Below are 16,312 nucleotides of genomic sequence, written 5' to 3'. Positions count from 1 at the left end.
ATCGTACCAAATTACCGGAGTCATTCTTGTTGCTTATTTTGATTATATATATATATGTAAACCTTGTGAGTGGATTTGGTAGATAAAAACTGAAAGAAGCTTGTTATATACATATGTGTGTGTGTGTACCAGTGTTGGTATATTTACATCCCCATTGCTTAGCACTTCAGCAAGACTGATAGAACAAATACCAGACTTAACAAAAAATAAGTACTGGGGAGCGATTCATTCGACTAAAAATTCTTCAAGGTGATGCCCCAGCATGGACACAGTCTAATGACCGAAACAAGTAAAAGACAAAAAAAATGGAAGATATATCTTACCTATATTTCTTGTTATCACTATTCTTAACAAGTGCAAACAGAGGGTTGACTGGGTGAAAAAGTTCCATCAAGTCATTCTGCAAAGTTCATACATTAATACGCATGTAGCAATAGTCACAAAATACACAATACTAAATGAAAGAGAATGTGGGCTTGATGACCAGATTATCATGTTTTGACCTTAGTGGGTCATTTCAGCTTTGTGTAATCAAGGTCACATGTTCTCTATTTAGTATTTATTATTCGGTAATGACATGTTCAATAATAGGTGCGGGAGTGGCTGTGTGGTAAGTAGCTTGCTTACCAACCACATGGTTCCAGGTTCAGTCCCACTATAGTAGAAGTGTCTTGGTTTGACCAAAGCCTTGTGAGTGGATTTGGTAGACAGAAACTGAAAGAAGCCCATCATATATATGTGTGTGTGTGTTTGCCCTCCCAACATTGCTTGACAACTGATATTGGTGTGTTTACATCTCTGTAACTTAGCAGTTCGGCAAAAGAGATCAATAGAATAAGTACTAGGCTTACAAAGAATAAGTCCATGCTCCAGCATGGCCGCAGTCAAATGACTGAAATAAGTAAACGAGTAAAGCTTACAACAATAATTACATATCTGATACAGTAAATAAATTAATTTTCTGCAAAAATATTTTTTGCTTGTTTCAGTCATTAGGCTATGGCCATGCTGGGGCACCACCTTCAAGAGATTTTAGTCAAATGAATTGACTGCAGTACTTTCTTTTTTTTAAAGCCTGTTAGTTATTCCATCAGGCTCATGCCGAACTGTTAAGTTACGGAGATGCCAACTCACCAACATCGGTTGTCAAGAAGTGGTGGAGAACAAACATAAAGACACACACACACATATATATATTATACACAACAGGCTTCTTTCAGTTTCCATCTACCAAATCCACTCACAAAATTTACACAGCCATGCCTAGGTTTGTGATAGTTTGTATAAATATTTAATTCTATGAAACTCATTGGTGTAATCATGGTGTGAGATTAACATCTGTGCTTTCAACTAATGGCTTTGTTTAGTTGCTTGACATAGCACCTTGAGCAACTGTTTCCTACTATAGCCTCAAATTAATAAAAAATATTTATGAATTTGTTTTACAAGATTCCTCATGTGAACTCATATGTTGAAACATTGTTATACAACAGGATTGTTATTTCCTTTTTTCCTTGCCAAAGAAACACATGCACCATATATTCGTTCTTCACTCGTTTACTATTGTTCTTATTTTATCTTATGTCCATTGTCTGGAAATCTTTCATTACATATCTGTGATCTCTTCAGTGATTTTTCCATCCACATTTTTTTCCTCCTGTTCTGCTTAGTCCGTTCTGTTTTTTGATCAGAATGAATTTAACAGAAAGACACAATGGACTAAACAAAACAGGAGGATACACATGGATGGAAGAGTTGCTGAAGAGGTCACAGATGTGTGACGAAAGATTTCCAGACAATGGACATAAGATAAAATAAGAACAGTGATAAATGAGTGAAGACAAATATACAGTGGATGTGTTTACTTGGCATGAAAAAAATATGACCAGTCACTCTGCACTTTTGAAAACCTTTGGAATAAAACAACCCTGACTTATAAAACAGTTAAGGGCATCAGGCAGTAAACTGCTAGCACATATAAGGCCCCTAGCCAGCCCAAGATGGTATGGGAAAATGGATGCTAAACAAATGAATGAATAAATATAAAATGTATCTCTTAATATTTTAGTAACCTAAAATAAAACTTTACCTCACTGGTACCATATGGAAAGTTACCAACAAATAAACAAATTCCATTCTTGAAGGAGACAGTTTCATGATCATTCCTTAGAACTTTTCCAAGAGCAGAGGTATTCAATTCAGAATTAGTTTCATTTTCTTGCAGATTGAAACCAATATCTTCAAGTGGTGGCATGACTGCAGGTTTAGGTTCAAGTTGCTTGGAATTATGTATGTGAGATGTAGCTGATTTCTTTTCAGATTTCTTTGATTTAGTTTTCTGTGAAACCATTTTTTGGGGAGATTCTAGAAATAAAGTTCACAGGTAAGATTCAACAAACGTAATTCAAGAAAATATGCATTACCACTTCTAATTATACAAATATAGTTATACTTACTTATGGTTGGGAGTCTGTATGTAAGAAAATGATGTGCTGTTTTTCATCCAATGCTCTGAATGTATGTATAATTAAAAATCCATTGTGTTATTAATTCATAATACCATAATAATAATAATAATAATAATCCTTTCTACTAAAGGCACAAGGCCTGAAATTTTGGGAGAGGGGCTAGTTGATTACATCAACTCCGGTGTTTCACTGGTACTTAATCTATCAACTGCAAAAAGATGAAAGGCAAAGGTGACCTTAGTGGAATTTGAACTCAGAACATAGCGGCAGATGAAATACTGTTAAGCATTTCGCCTGGCATGCTGATTCTGCCAGCTTGCTGCCTTAATAATGATGATGATAATAATAGTAATGCTGGCATTGCCGCCACCACCACTTAACGCCTGTTTTCCATGCTGACATGGGTTAGACAGTCTGACTAGATCTGCTATGCTGGAGAGCTGCACCAGACTCCAGTCTCTATTTTGGATTGGTTTCCATAGGTTCACCTCCATAAAAACAGGTCAGCAGGTGAGCATAATTTATGCTTGTTCATTCAACCAAATTCTAAATGTGCACCATGAGGTAGATAGAATTTACTGCTGCAAGGGACAGGATATTGTTTTATTAGAGTAAAGTGTTCAGATCAAGTCTTCCAATATGTAGAAACGACTTGAAAGTTCACATTTAGTGAAGAGTTTTCAATCTAAATCAGCAGTGGCATGATTAGATCTGAAATGTTTTTGATACCTGGAGAGTAAAAGCTTATTCAAAGTTACTCATTACATATGAGCATCCTCTGTGACACTGATAGCTTGATTGGAGGATATCATATTGATAAAACTTAACTGTTTTATAAACATTGAGAAATGGTAAAAGAAATTGGAAATTTCTCAAGATATCATATGGTTCTGTACTTCAGAAAAAAGACAGTATATGAAGGCTGAGTTGAAAATATATATAATATATATTCAATACTTGAACTAAGAAGAAAGTTTTAATTGTAAGAATGAATGCATGAACAAAGTAAATATATAGAGATGTCAGAAAGTAATAATCAAGGTAATACTTGAAAAAGAATGTCAAAGAATAACAGTGACAGAATGGCAGCAAGAAAAAAATGGATAAAGGTGATAGGAAATAGAGATTTTATTTTATCTAAGAATTGGCTGAAACTAGTAAAAGGCAAATAAAAAAAAGAACTTAGAGAAATCAGTAAAAAAGATTGTAATTGATGATGAAAACAATGATGAGGAATGTTATTAAGGAAGCAGAAGGTTTGGTAGTTAAATGGTTAAAAAAATATAATTTTAGTTCATCGTCATCATCATGATCGTTTAACGTCCGCTTTCCATGATAGCATGAGTTGGACGATTTGACTGAGGACTGGCGAACCAGATGGCTGCACCAGGCTCCAATCTGATCTGGCAGAGTTTCTACAGCTGGATGCCCTTCCTAACACCAACCACTCCAAGAGTGTAGTGGGTGCTTTTACATGCCACCGGCACGAGGGCCAGTCAGGCGGTACTGGTTCTTACAATTTGAAAAGTAACAAAAAAAAAAAAAATAAAGATTGGTGAATTTATAAAAAAAAAACCCTAGATATATAAGGCAGAATTTGGTGTCTTTCAGCTCAATACTATAATTCTGAATATAAAAATAACTATTGCATTTGACCTTTTCTTCCTTTATATCAAACCCATTTCTCAATGTTTGTAAAACAAAAGATAGAAGAAACAAACAATTTCAGTGAATTGATCTGTTGTTTCAACACTAACATTATATCCTTCCTTAATAAAGAAGTCTAAGAGAGCGGGTTTGGTGACACTAACACTTCAGGACTTTAGAAACGACATCACTTTGTTCTCTGACAAAATTACAGATGATCAGGCCCTTCTGTCTAGAGCAGTGGTTCTCAACCATTTTGCACCTATGAACCCCTTTGACTCCTATTTTCCCTGGATGGACCTTCCTAGTTATATAATGTTAAAAAGAGCATTCCATCATATTTTTATATCATTAGGAATTGTATAAAAATAATTATTAAAATATTTTGTGTCTTGTAGAATTATAACCAATTTATTTTCCAGACAAAGATGAAATGTAATTTATTGAAATATGGAAATATATGTAAATTTATGCAAGAATGTTAAATATTATACATCTCTATATATATAAACGGCAAAATGTCTGTGTGTGTGTGTCCTTTATACAAATCCACAATTTTTCAGTTAGAGAGCTCACACTTTCTATGGTCATTCAAAACTGTCCAAGGGTGGTCGTGCACATCTTTACATTTCCCCAGTCACCCTGCAAAGCCATTAAAAAATCAATAGAAGTGACTTTTTTGTGAATTTTCTATCCAAAACCCAATCAAAATGCCCGAAACTAGACATGCCAATTGAATGCCAGCTAGCTGTATGTGATTGGTCAGAGATTTGGACAGAACTCGCATGTATGTGCGCACGCACACAGCTGTATATGCATGCACTAGCACTATGACCCGGCGTTGCCGGTCATAGTGCTAATTATACATAAATGTTAATTAAATGTTTGTGCTTAAACTCACATCACTTAAAATAGTTAATTCAGTGAAAAGGAATATATTTTACAAAAGAAAAACAAACAAAAAGAGAAAGAAAAAAAACATCAATGCAGCACCAAGTGCCTCAATTGGTCATACACCACAAGGTTCAATGGAACTTACTGAAGCTAACCAATTTATTGCAGATAAATTTTAACAACAATATCTTATATGAAGCCTGGTTGAAAATCACTGGTCTAGGGCATAAAGTGAATGCAATGAAGCTGCTCTATACCAGAACAGGAAGAAGATGGAATACACAATCTACAATATAGCCATCAGCTACTCAAGTGAGTTTCCAACTTTGAGTATCTTGGATCGTCCATAAAGAACTCAGAAAGGGACATTAAAATGTGAGCTGGCCTTGCCTGGAAAGTGATCAATGATATAACAAATACCTGAACCTCAAATCTCTCCAGAAGTGAATCTTCAAAGCAACAAATGAGACACTCCTCCCTTATGGGTTTGAAACTTGGCCTTCATTATTAGCTAGATGTAGAAAGTGATAGATAAGCAAGTATATGACGTCCTTTCCTAGTTAACCAACAAGATAATAAGATGCAAGAAGCTTGCTGGGTAATGTCAGCAACAACCTGAGTTGTCTGGCCAACCAAGTTATAATCTAGAAACTGACCCATGGGAGCATGAACCCTGGGTGTCCTTTCAAAACCATTTTGAGACCTAGATGAACTTAAGACACTCATGATGGAATGTGATATGGAGTGAACATGCCTGTCTTAACTGCAAGTTGTAATAAATAAACAATGATGATGAGGAAGAGAACTGCCTTTAATAAATTCTCTCTTATTGTCCTCCTTATTTTAAGGAAAATTAGAAACAACTAAGAATGCCATTATCAATAGTTACTTTACAAGTACATTTGTGCATGTGTGCTATTTCCAAAATTGAAACAAAGCTATGGTGCATATTGTTTCATGATCCTGGTTCATGGGATGGCTTAAGCTCAGCAGTGCAATAATGGGATGATTTTAATCATACAGTGATCTTGCTTCGTGCAATGGTAAACTGAACCTTTTACAGTATTAAATTACAGATAGACAAGCCAACAGTGGTATCACTTGATCTACTGAATTTAGCAACTAAATCTCTTTCAAATCCCATATAATTATCTTATAAAGACAGACTGGTTATAGCTTGATAACCTATGAGCATAGGTCTGCTTAATTAAAAACAAATTGGGGCAAAACAACAATTACAGATAAGAGGATGGGATTGTGAACTGATGGAGAAAATGTATGCAACAGACAGACATCATCATTGTTTAATGTCCGTTTTCCATGCTGGCATGGATTGGACAGTTTGACAGGAGCTGGCCAGCTGTTCAGACATCAGTTGTCTATTTTGGTAAGGTTTCTATGGCTAGATGCCCTTCTTAATGCCAACCACTTTACAGAGTGTGCTGGGTGTCTTTTACATGCAACTAGCATGAGTATGTTTATGCAGCACCAGTACAAGTGCATTTTATGTGGTACCAGTATGAGCACATATTATGTGGCACCGGCACCTGCAAAGGACATGCCTGTATGTATGGATGACTACAAATTTACACAAATACTAAATACTAAAGTGATAGTGGGGAAGAATCATGATGAATATTTAGCAACAAAAATCTTGTAGAAGTGTGACTTGTTACAATAGAGAAAAATATTAATAATCAGTTTTAAAAAAGAATATTTACCCTCCATTATAGAATCATTACTTTTACTTTGCTGTTTGTATGACTTAATGATCAGTCTTCTTGACTTGAACAGCTTACCATATGACCTAAATATTTTGTCAATATCACTCTTGCATCCAACTTTAGCAAAAGCAAAACTGAAAGTATGAAACAAAGAACATTATGAACATCGTCAATAATAAAGAGTAGAAAATTTTTTTTATCTCAATAAATAGAAGTGGTCATTTGATAAACAAGATTATAAAAACACATGCACTCCATCTCTCAAGCACTAGATCTTCTGAGTGTCTTATGTTACTGCAGCAACCTTTGTACTTCCAAATGTGCTAATTACATTGTGTAACATGATTTTTGTCCTTGAGTAGCAACTGTCATTTCCTATTTGCTTACCCTTTGAAAGTATGATAAATGACTAATATTTCCTTCAAACCCTGCTTTTGTTACATTTATTCAAATTCCAAAGAATCCTTCTCGACACATGGCTATGATGCTCCCCCACTACTCCTGCTTATGCTCAGATATGCGTACATTGTCAACCACTCATGCTCAAGTGGTTAAGGTCAAGTAACTGACAAGCAAATCTGTGGTATTGAGCAGAATATTTGCTATAACGATATTTCTGCTTCAGCAATTCTGTGTTGAATCTATCTGAAGTGTAATGGAAAATAGGTCAGTTTCAAAATATTGATATCCAGCTCACAAAATCAAATTAAAGGAAATAGTAGTCATTTCCTTTGATTTCTTTATAGGAAATAACACTCACTAACCAAAGACAAAAAAAAAAAATTTAATTTTGTTAGTGTTATGCCACTCCTATTGAAATTTACTTCTCTTTATATGCTCCACTGCATTGGAATGCTCTTGCAAGCAATGGGTTGTTCTTATTTCTAAATCTGTTAACAGAGGAGACGCAAATGTCAGAAACCTCTGAGTAAATAGATCATCGAAGGGAGTAGCAACTGTTAATAAAAACTGATAGTGGATTGAGGAAGACTCTTTAGACATACTCTACTGCCGGTAACACAATAAAATGCATAGAAACAACAAAAATCAGTAGCTTCATCTACAGCCATATGCATTGAAGAATGACAAGTGGTGTGATGCTTTTGTTCAACTCATAGCAACATGGGGGGAAAAATGGATGCAAGATGAAGATGATATTAATTACACTGACCCTCTTAGTAATTCCCCCAGTTTTGCAAATGTTTCTTTCCCAGTCAAATGGATTGGGGGGGGGGGAACCAACACTAGGCGTAGGAGTAGCTGTGTGGTAAGTAACTTGCTTACAAACCACATTGTTCCGGGTTCAGTCCCACTGCATGGCACCTTGGGCAAGTGTCTTCTACTATAGCCTTGGGCCGACCAAAGCCCTGAGAGTGGATTTGGTAGACGGAAACTGAATGAAGCCTGTCGTATATATGTCTATGTATATATTTATGTGTGTGTATATGTTTGTGTGTCTGTGTTTGTCCCCCAACATCGCTTGACAACTGATGCTGGTGTGTTTACGTCCCAGTAACTTAGCAGTTTGGCAAAAGAGACCGATAGAAGTATTAGGCTTACAAAGAATAAGTCCTGGGGTCGATTTGCTCGACTAAAGGTGGTGCTCCAGCATGGCCACAGTCAAATGACTGAAACAAGTAAAAGAGTAAACTAAATCGGACCTTCAACTTTTAATATTATTACTGAAGAATAATGATATTTATTTGTAATTTTTTACATTCTAAGTTCAAATCCTGTTGTGCTTGGCTTTGCTTTCATCTTTCTAGGCTTGATAAAATAAGTACCAGTATATTAAGTGGGGTGGGGGAGGGATAGTAGAGGAAAGTCAATCATATTGACTTCCCTCTTGAAACATGTATGACTTTATGCTTACATCAAAGACCATTATTAGTAAAGAATAAAGAAAGTCATTTACCATTTATGGCTTTTTTTCAAAATGGTTAAGTTCAAAATATTTATTCCAATGAAAAATGTTTTTAGTTCTTCCTAAAAAAAAAGAAAAGAAAAAAACAAAAAAAAAAAAGACATGTAATGCAATGAATAGAATAGAGCTGAGATATGAAACAAATGAATGGATAGGTTACTGTACACTAGCAACTCATAGATGTGTGAGGATCAAATCTACTATAGGTATTTTATTCTTTTACATGATTAGGTGCCATGTATTTTAGGTATAGAGTGAAGGCGCATGGCTCAGTGGTTAGAGCATTGGGATTACAATTGTGAGGTTGTGAGTTTCATTCTTGGAGCAGGCTTTATGTTGTGTTCTTGAGCAAGACACTTTATTTCACACTGCTCCAGTTCACTCAGCTGCACAAATGAGTTATGATGTCACTGGTACCAAGCTGTATTGGCTTTTGCCTTGAACAACATCGGTGGTGTGGAGAGGAGAGACAGATATGCATGTCACCCAAACTTGTGCCTCAGGTGGGGGTGACTTTCTAGGTGCGATCCCACGGTCATTTGTGACTGAAAGAGGTCTCTCTCCCCACTTTGTAGGTACAAAAGAACTGATCACTCATTGCTAACATATTCATATTCATTCATTATCATACAAACGGCTGATATAAATAAATCTCTTTTATAGAGTTGTATAATGAATGGAAAAAAATCATCTCAAATCAAAAACCCAAAATACTTAATTTAATCATGGTTTTATTTCAGAAACTTGAAAAGAAAAGCTGTCTAAGTATCATACTTAATGTAAACCCACTATCAATCTACTATAGCTCTGAGTTGACCAATGCCTTGTGAGTGAATTTGTATGAGGCTTGGGTAAAAATCTTGTAGAATGTTATGCAAAGTTTGTCCATAGTTAATGGCCACCTGATTCCGAAATGCTCTGAATATTTGTCAGGAATTCCATAGTATCCATAGAGTTTACAGAAATAGATATTTGATAGAAAATGGAATGAACAACATTCTTTATTTAAAATCACTACAATTGTTTTGACACAATTTTACACCTGCAGTACATTGGTGAAATGTGTAATCATTATCATCCATCCATAGTGTAAAATGTGTCTCCTCAGGCGATTGTTTCAATAAGTTCTTCATTAGATCCTCTCGTCATTTCACTCAGTGTGAAAATGCATACCCAAAGTGATGGGTCATTTTCAGCAGTTTACAGACAAAACTAAACCCGTGGATATAGTGACAGATAAAAATACAATTATAATCAAAATATAAAATACAGAAGTAGACATAAAAAAAAGGGTGGATTGATTATAATTGTTTGGTACATATATGAACATAAAATTTTGAGTGAAGATTTAAAAAAAAAAATCTTACGCTTTACTCTTTTACTTGTTTCAGTCATTTGACTGCGGCCATACTGGAGCACCACCTTATAGTTGAGCAAATCACCCCAGGACTTATTCTTTGTAAGCCTAGTACTTATTCTATCAGTCTCTTTTGCCAAACCACTAAGTAAACACACCAGCATCGGTTGTCAAGCGATGTTGGCGGGGGACAAACACAGACATACACTTACATATATATATATATATATATATATATATATATACATATATATATATATATATATATATATATATATACATATACATATATACGATGGGATTTTTCAGTTTCCGTCTACCAAATCCACTCACAAGGCTTTGGTTGGCCCGAGGCTAAAGTAGAAGACACTTGCCCAAGGTGCCATGCAGTGGGACTGAACCTGGAACCATGTGGTTGGTAAGTAAGCTACTTACCACACAGCCACTCCTGCGCCTAGACCACATTTTAACAGAAAGTTTGTATTGAATCTGGGATGGTCTGAGGCAAGTTGATATCAAGAGTTAAAAAGGTTCATAATGTTGGAATACTATTTCCTTTCAAGCTTATAAATGCTGAAACACTGCTGCATGCATTAGATGAAGTAGCTTCTGGGATTGGTCTTTATATGAATGCTGGGAAGACTGAATACACATTTTAACCAGAACAGGCAGTTCAACCCATTGGGTGGTACACCCCTGAAGAAAGTTGAATGTTTCACTGATCTTGGAAGTGACATCTAATTGACTGAAAAAGAGGTATCAGTCCTCATAGCAAAAGTATGGAATGCACTGGACAAATTAAGTTGAATTTGTTAGTCTACATTGCTTGACAGAATGAAAAGGGAATTCTTCAGAGTCATAGTAGAATGAGTTCTTTATGGTTCATCCATGTGAACTCTGACAAAAAACATAGAAAGTAAGCTAGATAGGACCTACACATGTAGGTTGCATGCTGTTCACAACAGATCATGGAAACATTCGATAGAAATATCCCCAACACATCAATCATTTCAGAGCAGAGGACAAGACATGCAGATTACTACTTTCGAAGCAAAGTTGAATAAGTGAATGAGCTCTTTCTGTGGATAATGAGCAATGGGAATTCTCATGTTCAATGAGCCAGAATAATATACATTGATCAATCCTCTTGTGATGTTGAGTAACAAATAGAAGACCTCAAAAATGTCCTGGAAGATAGGAATGTTTGGAGAGACAGAGTAGTTTTGGTCCAAACAATCTGCCTGAAATGACAGATTTTTTTCACTGAAAAAAAAACACATTTTTATTTACAAATCAAAACAAATAAATACACACAAATATTTACCTCTGTTGAGCTGGAGTCAATGTTTCCAATGTATACGATATTTTCTGAAAGATGAATAGAAGGGGTAAAGTAAGGAATTTTAATATAAAAGAGAATGCATCTTTAAATTCAATTATGTATATTCTTAGCATATTCAAATTTAGTTTAAAATTTTGACACAATGCCAGCAATTTGGGGGAAGGGATAAGTCGATTAGATTGACTCGTGTTCAACTGGTACTTATTTTATCAATCCTGAAGGAATGAAAGGCAAAATCGACCATGGCAGAATTTGAACTCAGAATGTAAAGACAGACAAAATGCCGCTAAGCATTTTTCCCAGAATGCTAAAGATTCTATCAGCTCATTACCTTAAGCATATCCAATTTTAGCATCATATCTAGCATTTTAAAATACACTAGGTCATATGAAATTATAAAATTAAGATGACTAACATACAGCTTGTGAAGGTACGTGGTCTAGTAGGTCATAGTCTCAATTCCTAGACTGGCTGGTATGTTGTGTTCTTGAATTAAATTCTTTTCATATAGCTCCAGTTCACTTAACCAAAAAGGAGTACTGGCAACAGCTGGGGTTAAACATGTGACAAACTGAGTACTGTACTCTCAATTATTTTTAAGGCATGGAAAACAAGATAAGCTTGGGCCTAATGATCATGTCTGTCACAAGGTCCAGTCCTTGTTGCAATGTGGTGGCTTGTGTGCCTCAATGGCCCTGAGAGCTAGGTCAACAGAGTACAAGCTTCTGGTAGGGCCTCCTACGCTGGTCAAATCACAGGAGGGAGGTCAGACTAATATGGACCACCTCTTCTCAGAGGTAAAAATGGGTTTGTATAGGACCAACAACCCTACTTAGAAAAATGTAAAGTTACAGAAGCATCAATGATAATTCAAAACCTCAGGGATGTCACCAGCCCCATATTGAGGGAGTGGCCCTGGTAGCATAGAGTTGAGAATAATGGAGAAAAGTTGTTGATGGCTATGCTCCATAAGAAATGAAGGGCTTAAGTAATGAGCACACAAGCTTATGACAGACAATGCACAATACCAAAGAATAAAAATATCACTGTAGAATTAAACAGATTTTCAAAACAGTTCTTATAGAATATATAAAGTTATGTATATGAGCAGTTGGTTAACATGTTAAACACTCTAGACTAAATTGTGCAACAAAGTAAATTCTGGAATGCACAGAAATTGGTGATAGTCTGAGTTAGAAACAATAAGTCCATAGAAGAGTTCAAAGAATTTAGTGTCATGATGAATGAAGAACCTCATGTTTTGCATCCTTGCCATTTATCTGAGAGTGAGTAGTGTCATATAGAAGGCGTTGAGCTGGCAGAAAGGTTAACAGACCAGGCGAAATGCTTAGTGGTATTTCGTCTGCCGTTACGTTCTGAGTTCAAATTTAGCTGAGGTCAACTGTGCCTTTCATCCTTTCGGGGTCGATAAATTAAGTACCAGTTGCGTCCTGGGGTTGATCTAATCGACTGGCACAATCCTCCAAAATTTCAGGCCCTGTGCCTAGAGTAGAAAAGAATAGTGTCATATAGTCAAACAAAACTACCACATTATCATTCTTTTCCCTTATTAGATTCTTCACTTGTCATGATAATTTAACTTGTTAAATTCTTCTAGAAATCACCTATAAAAATATAGTATATCTTCTTGTGTAACCCTAGTTCAAGTAAATAGATTACATGTAGGTAGTGGGTTGAATGGCTGGAAGTAACCCACAGATGCAGAACTTCTGATATATCATGATCCCTTTATAAAAAGGGTTAACTGGATTGCAGAGAAAACAACATGCCTGTATTGCCTCAATGTTCATTATACAATAAATTATTGCAGTGATCCATTGGTCACATAATGCTATGAAACTCTGAGCATGTGTTTACTTTGCTGTTCAGTTAGCAATTTTACGAATGGAGATTTTAGTAGTGATTACAGTAGAGACACAAGATGAAGGTAACACAAAGAGATGTGAGAACGAAAGCTAGAAATATGGAAAGAAGAGAAAGATAGATATTTGTTTAATATTACTTGACAGAAATGTGCATTAGATTTCTCATTATTTGCATCAATCTAACTCACCAAACTTGTTTAAAAGATCAGATTCTGGAATGATTTGATCAGTAGCCATCATGATTTCAGACATGTTGTCCATGGTCACTTTGATCTTAATATCACTGAGTTTTTTGTGAATTGATTTTTGTGGGTGCTGAAAAAAACCCAAAAAAGATAGTACAACTACACATAAGCATTCTAATAATGTGTATCTAAACATTGCAGCACTATTGGTGTCTTCTACCATAACCTCACCCCATACTGATGCTGTCAGTGTAAAAGCTGAGTCTTCTGCAATCCTAAATTCACTTCAATTTTTCTCACTCCCTACATCATCATTTAACATCCATTTTCCATGCTGGCATGGGTTGAACAGGAGCTGACTAGCTGAAGGGCTGTTCAGGCTCCGTCTTTTTGGGCATGGTTTCTGTGGCTGGATGCCCTTCCTAGCATCAACCACTTTACAGAATGTACTGGGTGCTTTTACACAGTACTGGTATGGATGCTTTTTATGTGGCACAAGCACCTACAAGCCTGTGAGATTAGGGATGCTCATCTGGAGAGGGTTGCAGGGGACGAGCCATGCTTTTACTTAGCTTGACATGTCTTCACAAGAGTCCCATTTATAGATCCTTTCTCACTACTTTGTCCCATGTCTTCCCCTTCCACATGTTCCCTCTACAATTAAAGATTGGCACCTCTTGATGTAGCCAACAACCCTTGAGTTTCTTTTCTCATCTCTAAACCTAATCTACACCAAATTATAAACATTTACACACTTACTGCATTATATGACTACTACCTTATTGCAATTACCCATCACAACACCACCTATGTCCTGTACTATATGGTACTTCAACTTAGCTGACTGGATCGAGGTTCTGCCAGTGAAGCAAATGTGCTTCACTCCTGACCTATCAGAAACAGATAAGTGGGTGACTAAGCTATCCTTCTAGGCGTATCCCTCTACATTCTGCATACAGCTAAAACCTAATGTCCCAAGTTCCCAGTTACGCTGAAGTTGTTCAGGCAAAAAAGCAAGACCTATAATCATCATCATTGTTTAACGTCCGTTCTCCATGCTAGCATGGGTTGGACGGTTCGACCGGGGATCTGGGAAGCCAGAAGGCTGCACCAGGCTCCGGTCTTATCTGGCAAAGTTTCTACAGCTGGATGCCCTTCCTAACGCCAACCACTCCGTGAGTGTAGTGGGTGCTTTTTACGTGCCACCTGCACTGGTGCCAGGCGAGGCTAGCATCGGCCACGGTCGGATTGGTGCATTTTATGGAAGCCAGTCAAGGCGGCACTGGCTTCGGCTACGATTCGGATGGTGCTTTTTACGTGCCACCGACACGGAAGCCAGTCGAGGCGGCGCTGGCATCAGCCACAATTCGGATGGTGCATTTTATGGAAGCCAGTCGAGGCAGCACTGGCTTCGGCTACGATTCGGATGGTGCTTTTCACGTGCCAGTCGAGGCGGCGCTGGCATTGGCCACAATTCGGATAGTGCTTTTTACGTACCTCCAGTCCCAGGGCCCTGGCATCTGCCAGGTGCTAGTCATAGGATTGGTTCAATTTCGATTTCGATGAATATCTGATGAAACACACATGCATGCCAAAACTGGGTGACATTTACCTAGCAATACAACAACTGTAAGGTTATTATCTGAATTTGAAATCTGGCCAAAAAGATTCCCACCAACTTTGCAGAATCTTTTTTCTCTCTGCTTCATAAAAACAATGGCTCTGTGAGCAATACCTCTAAGGAAAAAACTTCTGCCTTCATGGCCCACTTATGCAGTCAAGTCCACATCATACACATTTGGTATCTTTCAAATTCTAACTCTTCCCTGCCCTTCAGATCCACTACCTTGCATACACATCAAATGCAGAAGTATTCCTGATAGTGTCCTTTCCATTGTCCTCAAACATTGCACTCCAGAGTAGATGTTATTACTAAGCAAACACATAAGACATCCTTCAACAAAAGAAAAGACATTTTGCCTGGAGGCTTATTTCGCCAACATATCATACACTGCAGTGCAAACAAATTTTCAGACAGTTTTGGTGTTATCATGCTCCATCAAAAAGTAGAATTTTTGACTGGGTTCAGAAATTCAGAGAGTACGGGACTGTGCAAAATCTTATTTTTAAAGGTCTGAGAGACACTTATTCTGTCAAAGGGTGAGTGCTAGAACAGAAAGAAACATTGATGCTGTATGGGACTTGGTGGGGCGGAGCCCAAAGAAATCACTTTGATAACATTGAGAATCTCTCAAGAGTCTTTGAGGCATGTTCTTAAATCAGATCTTCATTTGTATCCTTATCAGATCCAAATAAAGCAAAAACTTACAAAGGCAGACATAGAAAAACACATAACCATGTGTGAATGATTTTGTGAGATAGTCGAAGACAATCCAGACTTCTTGGATCGTGTTTGGTTCTCTGACAAAGCACACTTTTTGCTGTCAGGACATATAAACAGCAAAAATAAAGTTTATTGGGGTACATCCACACCAGAGGAAGTGTTTGAGAGGTCGTTACACTCAACAAAGTGCACACCATGAGTAGCAATCTCTAAACATGGCATCATCGGCCCATATTAGTTCAAAGACGAAAATGAGAACTCAAACGGTGAATACAGAGCACTATGTAGCAGTGCTGAGGAAGTTTTGGGTATCACAGGGATGACACAGAAGGACAGATCGAGATGAACAGTGGTTCCTGCAAGAAGGTGCCACCCCCACGCATCAAACGACTTCCTAGCCTGCATTCACCGGAATTGAACCCCCCAGTATTTTATCTGTGGGGGTATCTCAAGGATAATGCTTACCAGAACAACCTTAAAATGATTAGTGAACTGTAGGCAGCAATCAAAGCAGAAATCGGGGAAATCCCTAAAGAGAAAT

General features: G+C 37.0%; 1 protein-coding gene across 1 annotated transcript in view; it reads right to left on the bottom strand.

Annotated features, from left to right (window-relative positions):
* LOC118763904 overlaps positions 1–16,312 on the bottom strand; it is a 39,509-nt gene that overhangs the window by 21,304 nt on the left and 1,893 nt on the right. The window contains exons 2-7 of the mRNA XM_036503859.1: positions 13,431–13,557; positions 11,339–11,382; positions 8,649–8,719; positions 6,731–6,867; positions 2,090–2,364; positions 324–400 (exon numbers count right to left, since the gene is read on the bottom strand). Coding sequence (XP_036359752.1) covers positions 324–400; positions 2,090–2,364; positions 6,731–6,867; positions 8,649–8,719; positions 11,339–11,382; positions 13,431–13,503 — 677 coding nt within the window. The 5' untranslated portion in view covers positions 13,504–13,557. The remainder of the gene's footprint in view (positions 1–323; positions 401–2,089; positions 2,365–6,730; positions 6,868–8,648; positions 8,720–11,338; positions 11,383–13,430; positions 13,558–16,312) is intronic.

Source organism: Octopus sinensis, linkage group LG6 (assembly GCF_006345805.1).
Source record: "Octopus sinensis linkage group LG6, ASM634580v1, whole genome shotgun sequence".
NCBI classification, from domain to species: domain Eukaryota; kingdom Metazoa; phylum Mollusca; class Cephalopoda; order Octopoda; family Octopodidae; genus Octopus; species Octopus sinensis.
Note: the sequence above shows the minus strand (reverse complement) of the source record. Positions and strands in the feature narration are given on the sequence as shown.